A 20,379-nucleotide genomic window follows, 5' to 3' on the forward strand; every position below is an offset into this window, starting at 1 on the left:
GGCTCACTTGCCGGTTTCGGTGTTCTCGTCGTTGAAAAGCCTGCTCCGCTTCGAATGGTGGGGGCGCCCACCCGTGGACTGTGGGTAGCCCATCGCGGCGGGTGCCATTGAGCATGAGGGACCACGGGGCTTGTTTGGTGGAGCAGTGGGGTGTGCTCCGATACTCTCCCAGGAATCGCTGGATTTCCCTTTCGGGGTCTCGTTGCTCTACGCCGGCTATTCGAATTACTTTATTCAGGGTCCTCATGAAGCGTTCCACTTCCCCGTTGGCTTGTGGCCACTGAGGAGTGATTCGCCGGTGTTGTATTCCCTGGTGCTGGAGGAACTCCCGGAATTCGTGGCCGTGGAAGGGTGGCCCGTTGTCGCTCTTCAGCTCTGAGGGGCACCCAAACATGGCGAATATTTTCTCTAGCGCTGGTCCCACAAACATGAAAGCTGTGGACGGAAGAACTTCCACCACGGGATATTTTGAGAAGTTGTCAATAACCACCAGTGACACCTTTCCGTTTGGGAGGCTTCCGAAGTCTATACTAATGTTGTCCCATGGGTACCTGCCTGGTTCTTCTGTCACGATGGGGGCCGGAGGCTCTGGGCCGCTCGTCACCTGGCACGCGGAGCAGCTTCTTACTACCTCGTCCACCATGCCATCCAGCCCCGGGAACCATATTTTCGCCCTCATCCTGGTTTTCATCTTCTCGGTCCCTTGATGGCCGTTGTGAGCAATGGCCGTGGCTTGGTGACGTAGTGCGGTTGGAATGACGATCTTGGACCCTCGCAGGACGACCCCATCGCGGGTCATACTTAGTTCGTTCCGCACTCGCCACATCTGCTGTAAGTCCCTTTTTTCCTCGTCTGCCCACGAGTTGGCGGCGTGTAGGAACTCAGCCCATGACCCTTTTTGAAGAGCTCCCCGTGTTCTTGCCAACACGGCGTCGTGCTCCCCGGCTCGTATGATCTCTTGGATTGTCAGTACTCGAGGGCAGGTCAGAGCGGCCAGGAGGTCGATGTGTGATTCGGTTTCATCTTCCTCTTCTTTCCCGATCGGGGAGGCCACCCCCCCTTCCGGGTGTCGCGACAGAAAGTCCGCCGGATTCTTCGCACCTGGCCGATATGTCACTTCCATCTGGTATTGTTGCAGTCCGATGGCTCACCTTTCGATCCTCGGGGGGGGGGGGGGGGGCGCTGTCCCCTTGAACAGGGGCACCAAAGGTTGGTGGTCTGTTAACACAGTAAAAGGATGTCCACAGACGTAAAGGTGAAAGTGCCGGCAGCCCCATCGAATGGCTAGCGCTTCGCGTTCAATCTGAGAGTACCTCTGTTCTGTTGCGGTGAGTGCCTTGCTGGCGTAGGCCAGGGTGGCCCACCTCCCCGGTTCTTGCTCTTGTGTTAGGACTGCGCCCAGCCCCACGGGACTGGCGTCGACAAGCAGTTCGGTCTTCCTGGTCGGGTCAAAGTAGACCAGAGTGGCTTGGTCCAGCAGTGTGGTCTTGATGGTGTGGAATGCATCCTCTTCCTCTTGCCCCCAGCGCCACAAGGTGTCTGTCTTCGTGAGGCGTCTGAGAGGTTCAGCCGTGGTGGCCAGATTTGGGATGAACCGCCCGCAGTACGTGGCCATCCCAAGAAAACTGCGGACTTCCGACGCGGAAGTCGGTGCTGGAGCGTTTTTGATAGCCTGGGATTTCCTCGGGTCCACCTGAATACCGTGGTTGGTAAACGTGTATCCGAAGAACTCGATGCTTTGTTGAAAGAACTGACATTTCTCCTTGTGAAGCGTGACCCCAAACTCCCTCAGCCTCGTCAGCGTAGATCGGACCCGTCGGTAGTGCTCATCCACCGTTGTGGCGTGTATCAGTATGTCATCACTGACGTTGAGTACCCCTGGTAACCCCTGCAAGATGTCTCTGATAGTGTTCTGAAATATTTCGGCTGCCGAGGAGATGCCAAAGTTAAGGCGTCGGTACCTTCGCAGCCCCAGGTGCGTGCTGAAAGTGGTTATATACCTGCTCTCTTCGGCCAGCGTTAGTTGGTGGTACCCCGCATTGAGGTCCAGTTTGGAGAACCACCGGGCTCCATTGAGGTCTGCGATTATGTCATCCATCGTGGGCGTGATGTGTCTCTCCCTTTTGATGGCCTTGTTGGGCAGCCTCATGTCGATGCACACTCGGATCTTGCCTGGCTGCCGGGGTTTTTCCGCTATCACCATGGGTGATACCCAGGGGGTGGGTCCTGTTACTGTCTCGATGACGCCTTGCTCCTCCAGCCTCCTCAGCTCCTCTTCTACCAGCGGGCGTAGGTGGAATGGAATCCTCCTGTGTTTTAACGCTGTGGGGGTGACTGAACGGTCAATGTGGAGCTTGACCGGTGGCCGTCGGATGTTCCCCAGGCCAGTGAACAACTCCGGGAACTGGTCTAGCAGGGTAGTCGTCTGGGACTCTTGAACCTTCCGAAGGAAAGCGATCAGCCCTAGGTCTTCGGCTGCGTGCCCGCTTAGGAGGGTGTCTGCCTCCTGATTGATCACATGTATGTCAATCGTTATCTCTGCGTCATCCGACTTCACAGGCACCGTCATCTTTCCTGCCAGGGGCAGCGGTGTGTCACTTCCGTAGGCATAGATCTGGGCTTTTGACCGTCGGAGCTCGGGCTTGGGTCGGAGGCGATTGTACTGTTGCACTCCCATCACGGTGACTGATGCCCCCGTGTCAATCACTGCATTTATCCGGGATCCAGCGACTAGGACGTCGCACCTTGGTTGTGGTCTTCTCGAGCTCTTGAGGGCTTTGGTGAATGAAATCAGGTATGTTTCCCCCTCGTCATCATCGGACTCCGTTGCTTCTTCCCGCAGGGCCTGTGCTTGCTTGCGCCCTGAGTTGGTGGGGGAAGACAACGACAGCTGGGACAACTGTCTCACCATGGTCTTCTCTGGCCTCTTCCCTCTTCGGTCTCGTTGCGTGGATCGTTTGCGGCACACGGACGCAAAATGGTTCATCACGCCGCAGTTGTCACACGCTTTTCCTTTCGCGGGGCACGTCCTGCCTCCGTGCTCGTCATACCCGCAATACCCACACGGGGTTACAGGCTTCTTCGCCGCCGGTCGGCGGGGTGCTTCACGCGTCTGTACTGCGTCGGCCCGCTCCGTTTTGACTGTCACTCCTGATCCGGCCCCTCGTGTGAGCGCCATCTCCATCTCCTCTGCGCGGGCGTCGGAGAGGTCATGGGACCGTGCCAACACCAGAATGTCCGCCATCGGGATGTTTGGTTGGCGGAGGATAAGTGTCCGTAGTTTCTTGCTCCGTATACCGCATATTATCTGTGCTCTGATTTCTTCCTTCGCTCTATCACCGACAAGGTGCGTGTCTGCCAGCACCCTCAGCCGGGCATGGAACGCATCCACCGACTCCCCTTCTCTTTGCCTCGCTTGGCGCAATTTGAAGTGTTCAAAATCCGGGTTCAGCTGGGGGTCGAAATGTGCATTGAGGGCCCTCACGGCCGCATCATAGTCGTCTGCGTTTCCGGTGTTGGGGAGATGCTTAAACAGGAGATGTACCTCTTCCCCGGCATAGTGGAGCAGTAGGGACCTCTTCACGGTGCCATCTGTTTCTCTGGTGCCAGCGAAGTAATTATCGAGGCGGCCGATCCACGTTTGCCAGCGTGGGGCCGCAGTGGCAGGGTCAGCAGCTTCGCTGAAGGGTGGCAGGACGCCGGACGCAGGGTGCAGTGGCACTGCCTGGGCGGGGCGCTCGTCATCACCCATGGCTCCCCGGGGACAGCACACCAGGAGAAACGGGAGCAGACAGAGGAGGCCGCAGATGCAGAAGGTCCCCCCCCCCACTCAGGAGGGACAGAGGGCGTCAGGGCTCAGGCAGGGCACAGCAGAGAAGCACAGTCACTGAGGCCGGAGGCAGGAATGTTCATCTGCCGAGATGTCCGTGATTAGGTGCACACGTGCACTCACCGGTGTTGTGGCAGACTCAAGGGGGCCCAGCTGCACCGTCCGCGTGTGAAGGAGCCGGGTTCAGCCAGGCCGTCAGGGCCACGTGCGCGCGCGCGGGACTGCCGCGGGGCGCGTTTCACCGCTGGGGCACGTTTCACCGCTGGGGCACACGGGGTCGATTCTCTGTCCTCGTCGCCAGTGTTACAGGGCCGCTAGCGCTGGTGACGGCCCTCGCTGTGCGCGCTCGCGGCAGCAACAAATAACACCACACTGCGGGTTCGGGTCTCGGCGCCAACTACCTAAACAGGCCGCGCCCCTTTATTATATATCAAGGCGTACGCCACGCGCGTGGCGTACGCATTGCGTAATGTCCTGTTGCGCTCTAGCGTCTAACGCTAGAGCGCTAACTGTAACAGGGGCCACTGTAGAGCTTGCTTCCGCCACCAACTCTACAAAAGCATTAGGTTTTCCACAACATGATCGTCTTTAAACCATGTTTATTTGCTGAAATAAACAAAATCTAGGGTCTCATGTTGTATGTTATTCTGCCATCTAGTGGTTGATCTTTAAAAAGCACCCTAGTAAATGTTTTCACAAGTCGATTTTAGGCGATGGTCTGTCTTTATGGCAAATGCTGACGTAGACAATAAGCCGACAATGGATTAAATAATCACCCTATTTTAATTTTACTTTACTATTTCTGAGACAACCTTTTGTATTGATTTTCCGCGTTATTGGGGAAGCCAGGTACTAAGGATGCACGTGCTAGATTAATGTTTCTTTACTTATCATGCAAGATGTTACATGTGCAGCCAAAAGCTTACTCCACCATAGTTGCACCCCTTGTTCTGATGCCATGCTATAATGGAAATGTATCCTCAATTGACATTTGCAAGATGGCGAAGTCATTTTATGTTTATACATCTGCCACACATTACTGTATGGACTTTGACACATGCCAAGAGCAATAGCAATTTAAAACAAGCATTTGCACTGCAATAGGTCTCGCATTTATGTGAGTTTGAGCTATTGGCATTGTAAATGACAAAGCCTTTTATTTAAGACTTGTTTTTAAAACACATAAATAAAAGGCATTGTCATTTACAATGCCAATAGCTTAATCTCTCACACATTGGAGACCTATTACATTGCAAATGCGTACTATACATTTTTTAAAAAGCGTTAGGAGAGAGCGTGTCTTGCAGGCAGGACAAAGCTATTTGAGAAAATAATGCTCGGAGGCTGTAATTAAAGCCTACTGAACAACAACACATCTCACAGGGGGTGTCACCATGGGAGGTTACAAAATGAGACAAGGCAGTACTTAGGAGGAACAACTAAGCCTTTTGACCAATGAACAGCCACAGTTTACAGTGGACAATGACACAAGCCAATGAAAAATGTGGGCGTAGCTTTATGTCCCTACCTCATTACAGCATTCCTCGCAGAGCAGCGCATGCGCTGCCCATGCTCGACCTAAACAGAGTCTGACTAAGATGTTTTTGAAACATTTCCTCAACAGGTCCTATTCTAGGATTAATTGACCCTTTTTACTTCAACGAGGGCTTGTTGGAATTGTCCGCACCCTTCTGTAGCATGTGATCTGACAATATTCTGTGCCGTAAAGACCACAGAGAACGCGGAAGTCACCTTAACAACTTGATATAGTGCTATATAAAACACCTTTAATAAATAAGTGAATAACATTTGGTATCTTCTCGTCAGACTTCAGGCTCATCTCCCTGGGTGGAACACTGCTTTGCAACCAAGACACAATATGCAAATCTGGGACAGATGCATGTTGTCAGAAGAAATTGTATCTTAGTTGTAACCATGGTTTTGAAGCCTGATGACATTTTAAATTCACATGAACACCCCTTCTCAGGTGAAATGCAAAGCCAAGGGTGCCTCTGGCTTTATGCCCCCTCCCCCCGGAGGCACCCCAAATTTCCTAGTGCACATGTGCCCTCAGGCATGTGTGCGCTTCATGTCACACAAAAAGATGCATTTCGAAATGCATTTTTTTTCTTTTGCACATGCGTACCACCGACTTGAAGCCAATGGTAATTGCATTTCCTAAAGGCCGAATTCGCATTTAGGAAATGCTCTGTACATGTGCTTTAGGAATCGCATATAGGTGATCCCTATTTGCGATTCCTGAATCGCGGTTCCAATTTGCGATTTCAACAGTGTAGAAATCGTAAATTGCGACCGGTTTTGGCACTTTGTACATCTGAAAAGGTCATTTAGCATTTCTTAATGGGCCGAAATAGCAATTCGCCCCGTTAAGAAATCCTAAATGGCTTCATACATCTGGTCCATAGTCTCCTGCCTATAGCTGCTGCTTAAGGGCCCATATTTAGATGCGTTTGAGCCCTGACAGTAAATGGCAGAATAATGCTCCACCTTGGAGTCTAGAATAGCAACAAGCTGCAAAAGTATTGCTACAGGTAAGTAACAATCAGCTGTGCTTGTCCTTAGTATAAGACAATTTTATAAAAATATATAATTTCAAAGTATGTTGTATAGCTTAGGCTTGCGCAGCAACAGCTTTAAAGGTATACTGGTCCAAAGAGAGGTAATGCTGGGCTCTTTACATCAAGAGATTCAACTCTAAAGGGATGCGGATACTGACTAGCACAGAATAAGGTGAATTAGAAAAGATGGTAGGCACAGAGGTGATCTAAATGTTAAGGAGGAGGCACAAATGGTGGTGGCAAACAGTGCAAGGTATGCGATTAGTCTCTGAAGGGATTGATGGTAGGCACAGTCAAATCCAATCAAATCAAAATGGCTTTATTCGGTGACAACAAGGCAAACACCATAAAAGCATACTAACACACATATATCTAAAAAAAATACGTTCTACTATTCGTAAGCAATGATTAATTCTAATAAAAAATGTACAAATTTGGACTTCATGGGGAGAATAGCACAATAAAATAGCAAATCCATTTTCCAAGGTTTTATAAAATAAAATCTACCACAAATTCATGCGATAAAGTGCAAGTGCGAACAGTACAAGAAAATACGGTTAGAGAATGATGTTAATCATCTTTTTTTCATACAGCAAAGCGTCCAAAAGTGCATAGTCTTTTCTTTTTCTAATTGATTGTTGTCTGAAGCAGATTACAGAGCTAATAATTTTCATAGTGTCCAAGCTGCATATGAAATTAAACGCATCCTTATAGTTAAAAAGCATATTTTCTTTAAAAAAGCGGTTTCAATACAGTTTTTCGGATATCCATATAAAAAGGACAAAAAAGAATAAAATGCAAAGTGGACTGTAAGGTTTTACCGTTACATGGGCAAGGTGGCAAAATTCTGTGCCATTTCTCTGTGCTTGGGAATGCAATTAAATAGTGTAAAGTGCTCATCCTTAGCCTAGTCAGATTAAATCTATTCTGAACATTCTGGACCAAAATAAGATATAACTGAGTACCCCTCATGTATGGACGTTCACAATAGGCTGCCACTGTATGTTTTTTCATAGCCATCCTATCCCCATCATGTTCTACGGCAGTAATGTATCTCGATTTCAAGTAGCTTTTGCTGTGTTCCCGTATACTTAGGGGGGTTATCTGTGTTTACTTCAAATTTTGTCAAAAGTTTAAAAATGTGACACAACCATGGTATTTTCATACCATGGTTTAAAGTTAGGCAGTATGTAATTAAATCCTTAGAGAATTGTGTTTCTTCCTTTGTCCATAAACTGTGCCAGATGGTAAGAGCAGCTATATTGAAGGTATCGCTTAAATATGGGACGAACAGTTCTTTATGTACAATCATATTTGCAGTTGCACTAGGAACTGCCAATCTTTTTAAGAACTCATTAGTTGTAAAGATTGTCGTATTTGCTCTCCCCCATATTGTGGCTCCATAGTTAACTGCTGGAACACACTTGCTCCTATACAAGTTTAACATTTCTCGTAGGGGTTTGTTCCCAAGTTTTGCCGCAAATCTAAAAAAATACCCTCAATTTTTTAAAATTTCATTTTACATAATTCAATGTGTGAATTCCATATGCCGTTATTGCAAAATAGCAACCCCAAATATGAAAAAGTTGGAGCTCTGTTTATAAAAACCCCACCCACATGAAGCTGTCTAGACTTTTGTCTCTTGCCTCCACATGACATTACAAATGGTTTTTTTTAGGTTCAGCTGTAAGTCTATGTTAGTCATATATTGGGCAAAGTTTTCTATTAGACATTGTAGGCCATTTGCAGTTCTGGACATTAGGAAAGCATCATCTGCATATAATAAAACGGGGATGGGGTGTATTCCAACTTTTTGGGTATCTACGACCAACTTTTGTAAAAATGAGTCCACATTATTTATGTACAGGGAAAATAAAAGGGGAGCCAATACGCATCCCTGTCTGATACCTAGCTTTACCGCAAGGTCAGGCGTGCATTCCCCTAATTTTCCGTTCCGTACCGTACCCTTGAGGTTAAATAGGCGTAAATTTGTGATAAAAATAGAATTATTTCTATGGGAGCATCAAGCCCTCTTAACGTTTGCCATAGTTTTTGATGATTAACTAAATCAAAGGCACTGGTCAGGTCTACAAAACATAAATGAAGTGTACCCTCCTTAGCTAATGTATACTTCCCAATTAACAAGTCTATATTTAAACATTGCTCTACCGTCCCAATACCCCTTCTGAAACCATACTGTGCCACTGTTAATATGTTATTTTTGCTGGCCCAGGCTTCAAACCTTTCCAGCATAATTTGGCCCATGATCTTGGAAGAGGAGTCAAGAAGGGATATTGGGCGGTAGCAGTTTGCCTTTTCCCTGTCCCCTTTTTTAAAGATGGGTACGATAATAATTTCGGCCCATGTGACTGGTAAAGCTCCTCCCAAAGCAGCATTAAAAACTGTCACTAATATTGGTGTCCAAAAATCTAAATCGTGCTTAAAAACATCTATCGGCACCCCATCTGAACCTGCAGCTTTCCCACTTGCACTTTTTTGAAGTGCATGTTTTATTTCCTCTGGGGTGATTGATGATATTTTAACTGAATTTACCTTTATACATTTTTCATTTTTCCAATCTATGAAGTTTATATCTTGTGGGTTAAAAATACTCTTAAAATGTTTAACCCAATCTTCTGGTGGTACTTCGGTATCAATCCTTACTGCATTATTCTTTAAAATATGGATGATTAATTATCTTCCAGAAGAGGGCTGGGTCTTTCAGCTCTGCCACCTGGTCGCCTGAAATTACTTTGGTGATGTTAGCAAAGGCAGTTATAACAGCTGTTTGAGTAGAGGAACCATCCAGACAGATTTCTAGATCTTTTTGTGTTTTCCCTTTGAGGGTTTCCATAAATAGGGATGGATTGACACCTGTCCATTTTATTGAAACACCATTATTACCTTGGGTGTCAATATCAGCATCTGCGTTCTTGCCCCTTTGTTTTGTTAACAAGTTTACCTTCAATATCAAACTTAGGAAATGATGATCACTAAACATACTAATATTTATCAAAACTTCCTTGACCAAATCATTGCCATTTGATGATATTATAACATGGTCTATATTTGATGATGACCTTGTTCCCGCAAAGGTATGCGTATTTTCTTTACCGTCTAAGGTTATTGGTTCTAAAATTGTTAAATCGTATTTATGTATTACATTATTGATGGCTTCCCCATATCTATCATGATTAAAATGTGGGATCTTGTCACCAGAATGGTCACAGTACCCACATGGCTCGCCAGCTTCAATATCACATGTAACACAATTAAAATCCCCTGCCCAAATTAAAACATAAGACCCTACAATTCCCTTCATAAAACGGTCTAAGTCCTTTTCTAATAAGTCAATTACGGTGCTCCTTGAATTGTCGAAAACATTATTATAAAAGTTTATTATAACAAGGATCTGATTTTCGTTAAAATATAATTGTAAAAACGGGTAATATTGTGATTCAGTAAAGGTTTTCCTAACGATCAGGGGGGAGGCAAATGGAATTAATGTAGTCAGACCTCCCTTCGCCCTTCCCTTTCTGGATGGTGTTGCACTTGTGCAAATGCTTTGGTACCCATTTATACAGAAAGATTCAGGGCACCAACTTTCTTGTAATAGTACGACCCCAAAACCCTCCAGTATATTTTGCCAGTTGGCATCATTGATCTTATTTTTGATACCAGCTATATTCCATGTCATAATTTTTAGAGTGTTACTCAATGATGTTCCAGGATCAGCTATCGGCAGGTTATCGGGGTTGTCACTATAATCATGCTCAAGTGCGTCCTCTATCTCTATATCACAAATCTCTGTTAAAATAACCCTTTTTTCATTTGTTTTAGGATTACCATTTCTCATGTTAGTACTTATAGTACAATGGTGATCGATTCCCTCCACAATAAGGGGGTAGGCACAGTCATATGTAGTATTAGATAGGGCAGAGTGCAGATGTGGTTGTGCTAAGAAGTGAATGGGAGTGGTGAAGGAAAGTGCAGTAATCAACTTAATGCAGGTTTGATAGGGCAGTGAAGGGAGTGACAAGTAGATGGGAGTGTAATAAAATAAAACTAGAGGAGAAGAAGTGGTAATTCTGAGAAGGAAGTGGTCTGTGGAATCTATCATAGTATAATAGTGCAAGCTCAGAGTAGTAGGACTGAGAAAGGGAAGGTGATGTTTGAGGAAGAGTACAGTGCTTGATGTAGAGCTGGGCGACTGATTGGTAAGACCTGGGAAGAGAGTGAAATTGTGTACAAGAGAACACAGTTTGTAGAGGTAATGCAGGGTGGGGAAGTGGTAGAGTGAATGATGTTGGTAGAAGGGCAGCAGTCATAGCAGTAGTACATTATGAACTAAGGTTTGTGCTAACAGTTTTCGGACTTGGAAGTGAGGTAGAGGCTCTGCAGGGTTGGAGAGTGGCAGTGCTAAGAAAGAACACTGCTGGGTGGAAGAGCTTGCATTGTTGAACAGGGAAGTTTTTTGTTGTGGTTTGAAGAAGTAATTTAAAAGAAATTAGTGGATGTGCTAGAAGACCGTAGGTCAGAGTAGGTTATGGGGACAAATATTGCAAGATATGAGGCAGTGCCACACAACGACAAAGAAGCATCTGCAGAGCAAAGCAGTCTGCTGAGAGAATAGTCAGTTAGATATTCTGGTGAAGTGCTGTGCAGCAGAGACGAGTATATTTAAAATAAGTGCAAGGTATGTGGTTTTGGGTCTTCAGCCAGTTTAGATAGACAGGCTAGCATAATTCACCTGCTGCTCATGTCTCGCCTGCATATCTAGAGTGTTTTCCTTCCCTGTCACATCCAACGGTCACGTAATTGTGCACATAAACTCGACTAGTCTGCATTTAGTGACCTGGAATCTTTAGGGGGTGGGATGGACTTTGCTGGCCTCAGCCTTTCTAGTGCAAAACACCATGGTGTATGATTTTATCAGCCTTGTGCCACTTGGAAAGCAAATTGTGGCTTTTCTCAGTGCCATTCAACACATAAAGAAGCACATACTGTGGTAGTTTCCAAGTTGCACACCTGGTGGTTCTCATGGTAAGCTGTTCTTCCCTTACAGGTCAGCCCTCTGCAGAGGTCGGTCAGATCACCTTACCTCTCACCTTCTGCGAAATCTGTTCCATTCCCCCAACACCAGTGGAGCTGCACCGGGGTGGACCTCACTAACAAGACTTATGAGACTATAGAGGTCGCTAGCCATCGACCAAGCACAAAGTCGTCCTCGAGTCCAGAGATGCCCCCACCATTGCCCGTCAAAAGCACAGCACGGAGTGAGTATGTGGTGTGGGTGGGTGCATGGAAGGGGAGGAGTTGTAAAGAGTTGTGTTTTATGTTGCACAATCTCTGACTGCGATATGTCTCCTTGGTAAAAGCAGTGACTTCCAAAATTAGCAAAATAATTATTTTAGTGTACTTGCTTTCTGGTTGCGTAAGTGTGTGTGTGTGTGTGTGTGTTCTGTCAGTGTGTGTGTGTGTGTTGCTTCGCTCTGTGGTTATCTCCGAGTGTAAGTGTTCTGTCACTGCAGGTGTAATTGTTCTCTCTTGCTGTGTACTGGATCAGGCAGCTGGTATGACCCTTTGGATTTTTCTGCTGTGGATGGCACTGATGACATTTGTTTAGAATGTGCAACCGATTTCTTTAGCAGCAACAGTTCCTGAATGCCCAGTCAGGGGAAGCGAGACTGAAAAGAACAGAGATGGGTGCATGTATATAGGACATCCTCAAGCCCTGATGTCTTGGAGACATTGGAGTCTGCAAGTAAAGTGGAATGCATGTGGTTCCAAGGCTTTTCTGGGCTTCAAGTGATTGGGTTCCTGGCACCGGAAGGGAGTTCTTGTGAGTGGTGCCTTCTGTGTGCAAGGATTTTCCTTCCTGACATGAGTATCTGGATTTTTGCAGAGACGGTAGGATCCCAGATGTTGATCTGTTGGCAGCTGGCATTGGAAGAATTCCATAGACCTGTAGAGTGGATGTTGCACTATTTGGGGGTCAGGCTGTCTTGATTGCGCCTATCAGATAATACAGATTACTCCACACGGTAGCCCAACACCCGGCACAGCCAAAGACTTTAACACAGCACCTTTAGAAAAGGGTTTTATTTTACAAAATGCAAGAACTCTCTCTCTCTCTCTCTCTCTCTCTTTAGAATAAAGCTTGGGGTTTTATTTTACACAATGCTCTCTTAACAGAAAGGCTTTCCCAGATGTCAAATGCACAAGATTCAAATACACAAAGAGATATATATGTTTATATGCAAGCAATACTCTAAATGCATGAATAATACTGATGAATAAACAAGCAGCAAATAATATGAAATAAGACTCACGCAAACATACTGGACGTCCTGCAAGAGATCAGAAAGATATATTTCACTATGTTCTCCGTCAGTTTCCTGCTCTCAACACAGCGGGTGCTCCAGCTGCGAGGACGAAACTCGCGAATTCATGCCAGCCACAGTTCGAAAAATGCTGCGCACTCCGGCCAATATTCAAATTGATTTATTTTAATTCATTGCAAAACACGATCTGAACACGATCGACTGACAAACGCGTTTCAGCCTCCTGGCCTTCGTTAATGTCAGTGATTCCCTGCTCACATTTTCTATTTAACCATTTCATTGGTTGACAGGGACTGCAATCGCAAACACAAAAAGTAATGAAAATAAAAAGCGGACTTTTAGAATCCAGTTGCTTGTTTAGGGAAAATGTCGGCCATTTTAACACTATACTCTATACAAGTAGACAGTATTATGCTTTCATATTAAACCCCAGGGTTTCACATAACAGTAACTGAGAAAATCCAATGCAATTTCATCCAAATACAGTTAATCACTATAAACAGTTAATCAATGCCTCATGCAAGCTTTCCCTTGATTATTGGACTTTAATAGTATGCCCTTGTGAATCTGTTCTTATATCATGATTGTTATCTCCAACTGGAGTGGGCATGTTCCTACCATTGTCATATTTTCCCTGTCCATACTGGTTTTAAATAAAGCTCTGTATGAGCAAATTCAAGCTTCTTCTGTCTACTTTATTTTGATTTCTTTCTTTATTTTCTTGTGCCTTTCCCCATTAGATTCCTGCTTTTAAGGGACAGCGCATTCCGTGTACTGTTTGGTTTCTTTACCCGATAAAGAACCATAATTATTCCTCCTGGTTAAGCCCCCCCGGAGTCCTAGTGCGCAGATCCACTATGAGTTTAGCCTCTAGTTGCCTGAGTAGTTTGACTCTATCTCCTCCTCTTTCTACTGTTAGGATCTGGTCCATACAGTAGTACATCAACTTATCACTCCTAGCTTCGTGCATTCCAGCAAAGTGCCTCGCCACCGGGTATGTTTTATCCCTGTTAGTTATGGCTCTTTTATGTTCTAAAATGCGCTTCTTTGCTGGATGTATTGTACTTCCAATATACTGCAACCCGCAGGGGCACGTTAAGCAGTATACCACGAAGCTGGAGTTGCAGTTCAGCAATTTATCAATAGGCCTTCTCGCTTTCTTGCCCGGTACTACGTAATCTTTCACTTTTTTGAAATTCTTGCACGCCTTGCAATTCATGCAAGGAAAAAAGCCTGTAATAGTTGGCTTAATCTGGGATTTGTCCTCAAAATGGCTCTGCACCAGGATATCTTTCAGGGAGGCACTTTTCCTGAAGGTGATGTCTGGACTAGATGGAATTAGTTTCCCAATGACACCATCTGTTTGGAGAATATTCCAGTTTTTCTGAATGAGGCCCCTGATTTGCTGTGCCTCTGCAGAGAAGGTCATTATCAGCCTAACCTTAGATTGCTCATCTTCCGTTTCATTGCTGTCCACTTGTTTTTTAGTTAGTAGTTCCTGTCTGCTTCTACTGCTGGCCTTTTCTACCGCTTCCTGCAATACTTTGGTTTTATAGCCCCTATTGATAAATCACACTAGGGATTCGTTTGCAGCCTCCTGAAAATCATCTGGTCGGGAACAGTTTTGTTTAAGTCTTAACAGCTCCCCGTACGGTATGCTGTTAATCAAGTTACGGGGGTGTTGACTCCAAGAATGTAAAAGAGTGTTCCCTGCCATAGGTTTGTGGTACAATTTGGTGCACAATTTATTATCTGCCACAAAGACTAGAAGATCTAAAAAAAGCTACCTCCTTTTCACTGATATTGCTCGTGAATTTTAAATTGAACTCATTATCATTCAATGATCTTACATAGTCTTCTGCCTCTGTGCGTGTGCCCCTCCACACTATGAAGAGGTCGTCAATGTACCTAGTCCATAGAGCTATTTTGTCTAGCCAGATTTCATTTTCACCCGCCCAGGCCACGTGCTTCTCCCACCAGCCCACAAATAAATTCGCGTAGCTGGGGGCGAAGCACGTGCCCATCGCGGTACCTTGTATCTGTAGGTATAATTCCCCTGCAAAGAGAAAAATGTTGTTATGCAGACAGAATGATACTATTTGTAGCAGCATCTTATTATGTTCCTGAAACTTCAGGGCTCGGGTCTTCAGAAAGAATTCAAGAGCTGCTAGTCCTTGTGAGTGTCTGATACTCGTATAAAGACATGTTATGTCTAATGTTATTAGCAGCAAGTCATTGTCCCAGATGATGTTCTGAATCTGGCGAATAAAGTCAGTTGTGTCCAAAATAAATGAACTAAGGTCCTTTACCATAGGAAATAGAAAAGAGTCTACATAAATGGAAGCCTTTTCTAGTAAGCTTCCCAATGAAGAAACTATTGGACGTCCTGGGGGTTCTTTGATATCTTTATGAACCTTCGGAAGGTGATAAAGTACAGGCAACACAGGACATTCAACTTTCATGTATTGTAATTCATTGATCTCTAGAATTCCCTTACGATTCCAATCTTGAAGGAGACTATGGAAGGCCAACACACTGTTGTTGTAGTCCTCTCTCTTGATTCGCGAATAACTCTGTGAATCACCTAGCAGACGCAGAGCTGCCTGTTTGTATTGTTCCTTGGCCATTATCACGACATTTCCCCCTTTGTCCGACTGTTTGATCACCTATCCGGGATCATCCCTGAGAGATTTGACAGCCTCCCATTGTATTTTCGTAAGATCGTATTTTCTTCTCCCACCGGGGGCAGTGCCTGCCGTTCTAAATTTGTCCAAGTCCTTAATTACCGCCTCATGGAAGCAGTCAATAGCGTTGTGTGGAGTTTGCGGGATAAATTTTGACCGTGATTTAAACTGGCTTCTCCCGCTGCTCTGGTCAATCCCTGTCTCCAATAAAAGTTGAGTGTTGTCTTGCAAATCAGTAGCACCTTCCATTGACTCCGATTCCTGTAGATCACACATCACTGTCAAGGTTTCCAAATCACTTCCTACAAGGTTATCCGTGTTGGATCTTTTTACTTCCTGTTGTGATTCCGGGGGGGCTTAACCAGGAGGAAGAATTATGGTCCTTTATCGGGTAAAGAAACCAAACCGTACACGGAATGCGCTGTCCCTTAAAAGCAGGAATCTAATGGGGAAAGGCACAAGAAAATAAAGAAAGAAATCAAAATAAAGTAGACAGAAGAAGCTTGAATTTGCTCATACAGAGCTTTATTTAAAACCAGTATGGACAGGGAAAATATGACAATGGTAGGAACATGCCCACTCCAGTTGGAGATAAAAATCATGATATAAGAACAGATTCACAAGGGCATACTATTAAAGTCCAATAATCAAGGGAAAGCTTGCATGAGGCATTGATTAACTGTTTATAGTGATTAACTGTATTTGGGTGAAATTGCATTGGATTTTCTCACTTACTGTTATGTGAAACCCTGGGGTTTAATATGAAAGCATAATACTGTCTACTTGTATAGAGTATAGTGTTAAAATGGCCGACATTTTCCCTAAACAAGCAACTGGATTCTAAAAGTCCGCTTTTTATTTTCATTACTTTTTGTGTTTGCGATTGCAGTCCCTGTCAACCAATGAAATGGTTAAATAGAAAATGTGAGCAGGGAATCACTGACATTGACGAAGGCCAGGAGGCTGAAACGCGTTTGTCAGTCGATTGTGTTCAGATCGTGTTTTGCAATGAATTAAAATAAATCAATTTGAATATTGGCCGGAGAGCACAGCATTTTTCGAACTGTGGCTGGTATATATATATATATATATATATATATATATATATATATATATATATATATATATTACCTACTGGCGGTCGCCAGTAGGTAGTTATAGTTAGGACCCTGTTTCCATAGGAAATCCGCAACATTCTATTTGGAATAACTTTGGCGCCGGTCGACGAATCCTCGCGAAATTTTCAAAATAGGTGGGGCGCTCCGCTCCGCTCCTACCCTGAAAGTCTCGGGGGGATTCGTCAAGCAGGGGCCGAGAAAAAAGGGGGGTCCCAAAACGCGTTTTCCCCATGCATTTTTCCATAGGACCTTTAGACACAGCTACAGCCCGAACGGCTGAACAGAATTACTTGAAATTTGGCAGAGATGTAGCCATAAGGTCAAGGAAGTGCCTTTTGCAGGTCTGGTGTAAATCTGTTCAGTATTTTCTGAGAAAATAGCATTTAAAAGCATATATATATGTGGGCGGAGCCTAACCACACATCTCATCCTGAGATCTGATTGGCTGTCAGCACTTCATCCAAGAAGTGTTGGCAGCCATCTTGGGACCAATATACATGATAGCACCTCATTAAAAAGCATTGCAGTTAATAGAAGGTTTTAAGACTTTAGTTACATTATAAATCATTTGTTGATGGTACCATACTCATTTTAGGAATTGTGGTATGTTCTAAGGTGATTTCACCATGTGAAAAAGCCTTCTGCTGGGATATCATGATTGAGAGAAAAATATTTTCTCATGCTTTTACCACAGAGGTTTGGAAGGTGATCTATAGGCTAAACTGAGAGCTTATTTTCTGTAAATTCACATTATCTTTCTCAGTCATGTGAGAATGAAGTCTGACATTCTCAGTAAAACATGTACATCCAACAAGGGCAGAGACTGTCAGTTGATTCCTTTGTGTTCTACTGCAGCTTCCCAGAGTGTTCCAAAGAACTACTAGAGCGCTAACAGTCCTACTTATGATAAACGTATGGCACACCTGAAGCCATCTTGCTTGGATTAAAGTGGTAACTCTTAAAACATTTAATTTAAAAAGGAACAAAATGAGGGGGTTCATTTTTCCATAAAAAGTATGATTAGTGCTGCAGAAAGAAAAATTAGGGCACATTTTGAGTGACTTCTCAAATCCTCTTCTATTTCATTAAAACATTCTGACATGCAGACTGAAACATGCACTTTCAATACCAGCAGCAGTTTTCCCTGGTGAGCAGTAGCTTTACTACAGTGATCTAATGAGTAAAAAGAGTGCTAACATTCTGAATTTATGGCAAATGTGTGACACATCTGAATGCCTTCTTGATGGAATCAAAGTAAAAAACTGAAAGTATTTCCTACTGAGGAGACTGCAGTAAATGAGGAAATTAGGAAACTTCATAACAAATAAGTCTCCCAAGATGGCCACCAGAGACAAAAGAGCCCAAATGTAGCCCAAATATCACCCAGATGTAGCCCAAGTATAGCCCAATGACAGAATGTCCCAGAATGTTCTTAAAAACAACTAGAGCGCTTACTGTCTTCATTATGACAAAAGTAAGGCACACCTGAAGCCATCTTGATTGGAATAAACTGGTAACACTTAAAACATTTAATTTAAAAAGGAACACAATGAGGAGGTTCATTTTGCCATAGAAATTATGATTAATGCTGAAGAAAGAAAATGAGGGCACATTTTGAGTGACTTCTCAAATCCTCTTCTATTTCATTAAAAAATTCTGACATGCAGACTGAAACATGCACTTTTAATACCAGGAGCAGACTTCCATGGTGCAGTAGTTTTACTACAGTGATCTAATGAGCAACTAGAGTGCTAACATTCAGAATTTATGGCAAATGTGTGACATATCTGAATACCTTCATGATGGAATCAAAGTAAAAAACTGAAAGCATTTCCTACTGAGGAGACTGCAGTACATGAGGAAATTAGGAAACTTCATAACAAATAAATCTCCCAAGATGGCCACCGGAGACAAAAGAGCCCAAATGTAGCCCAAAATCACCCAGATGTAGCCCAAATATAGCCCAATGACAGAAGTGTGCAAAACACTTATTATTTTGTGTTTTTGCAGTGTTATATAGTGCAGACTTGTCAGGTATTGGAGTGCTTTACATGAGCATTGGTTACATCACACAAGAACAAATTCATTTTGGTTGTAGACATGGGGAGACTAAGTGATTTGACCAGAATCACAGAATGTCGAGCTGAAGCAGAAACTTCAACCTGGTTCCCCAGTTGCAAAGTCTGCAGTTCTGGAAGTAACACCACATCCTCTCCCCTAAGTGCAACATTTAATCAAGTGGTCAACTGGATAAAAAACATAAAGATAACAAATAATTTAAAAGTGCTTTGTCGCTATTTGAAAACTCTGAAAATATGTCCTTATTTTAGTCTTTTAGAGCACTAACCATAATTTTGATGCCAATAAGACCCTATCATATATGTAATTTCTAAAGGAAATGCTCTAGGTATTACAGTTTTGATTACATCAAGATGATGTCAGGCGTTCCACACTTTTGTAATAAATATAGAATGTTAGCAATCTAGTTGTTCATTAGGATACTGTTGAGAGGCAGAGGCCAGGGGCACGGACTCTGAAAATTGAAGGCAGGTAGGAGGGTGCAAAGGCAACAATTTAACCACACTGAGCAGGCAGGAAGGGCCGTGGAAGCACAACAGACTATGGAGGGCAGTGGAAAGGGGGGCAGGGGCAACAAACCAACAATACAGGACTTGCAAGAGAGGCTGTTGGAGGGAAGATCTATTACGGGTCAAGGAAGCTAGGGGCGGTCCCCAGATCCCCGGTAGCCACCACAGAACTGAGCAGGAGAGTGAGTCAGGGACAAAAGGGGCACCTTAATTTGAGCCGGGGTGCCTAGGAACGCTCGCTCCAAAAATGAAGAAAACAGACATATGAGACATGGAATTGGAGGCAGAATACAATGGCAGTTTAATGAGAAGATGCAACTTCAAAGAAACCGCAGAATAGAGACATAAAGTACAAAATACAGAATCCAGATAATCATACAGCTGTCATAATATTCTCTGTATCTCAATTAATGTACTGACAGAGAGAGAGAGAAAACACATCTATAAATGCATCATGAGAAACAAGTTACACCAAGGAAAATGTTACCTAGGAACACTCACGTTTACTCTTAGAGCAAGCATTCCTGCAATTACAATACAAAATCTTTTAAATGCAAAAGTAAAGAGAACAATGGTTAAACATAACATGACATTTCATATAGGTAAAATAGAATAAGATACTTCAAGCAAAGCAGAGCAAGACATTTTAAGCAAAGGAAGACAAGAGCTCCCAGCTCTTGGGGAAAACCTGCACTGCCTGTTAACCTACATACAGACGGCGAGGTAGTCCGTCGATATCTGTGGGTGCTCCCTTTTTATATCATTTTGTGGGCTCCTTTGCACGCTACATCTACCTACGTATGCTACCCAAAAGCTTCGTCTGCAGATTTTACCAGACATTTCGTCATTTACCCACTTAATGCTGACAATGGACTGGGTGAAAAGGTCAGTCTCTCAGGCCAATCGCTTATCCTAAGTTCCATAGAGCAAGCAGAAAATAATGGGTATTGTACGGGAATTCAATATATTCATGTATAAAATCTCCTCAGTTCTCCTAACTTGACGCTCTGCGGTTGCCACTTCCTTAAAAGCGGGAAACCTGCCCAGGAAGCAAGTACCAGTCCAGGATGCAGCCTACTGTATGTCGACAGCTTCAGGGGGATGTTGAACTTTGATACCGAGCACGGAGCACTCGGGTAGGGTGGGGGCTACTAGTTTGGATCAGAAGGCCTCGCAGACCTGCCTTCAGACTGCTATACACTAAAATTGCAGAGCTATGGTCAATTTAACAAAGAGG

At 44.2% G+C, this 20,379-nt stretch overlaps 1 protein-coding gene across 2 annotated transcripts in view; it reads left to right on the forward strand.

Moving 5' to 3' along the window:
* Nucleotides 1–20,379, forward strand: part of ASAP3 (ArfGAP with SH3 domain, ankyrin repeat and PH domain 3) — a 360,613-nt gene that overhangs the window by 294,200 nt on the left and 46,034 nt on the right. For both annotated transcript variants that reach the window (XM_085647656.1, XM_085647657.1), the window contains one exon: nucleotides 11,474–11,684. In XM_085647656.1, the coding sequence (XP_085503782.1) occupies nucleotides 11,474–11,684 (211 nt within the window). The remainder of the gene's footprint in view (nucleotides 1–11,473; nucleotides 11,685–20,379) is intronic.

The sequence above is a fragment of the Triturus cristatus genome, chromosome 3_2, assembly GCF_964204655.1.
Source record: "Triturus cristatus chromosome 3_2, aTriCri1.1, whole genome shotgun sequence".
NCBI classification, from domain to species: domain Eukaryota; kingdom Metazoa; phylum Chordata; class Amphibia; order Caudata; family Salamandridae; genus Triturus; species Triturus cristatus.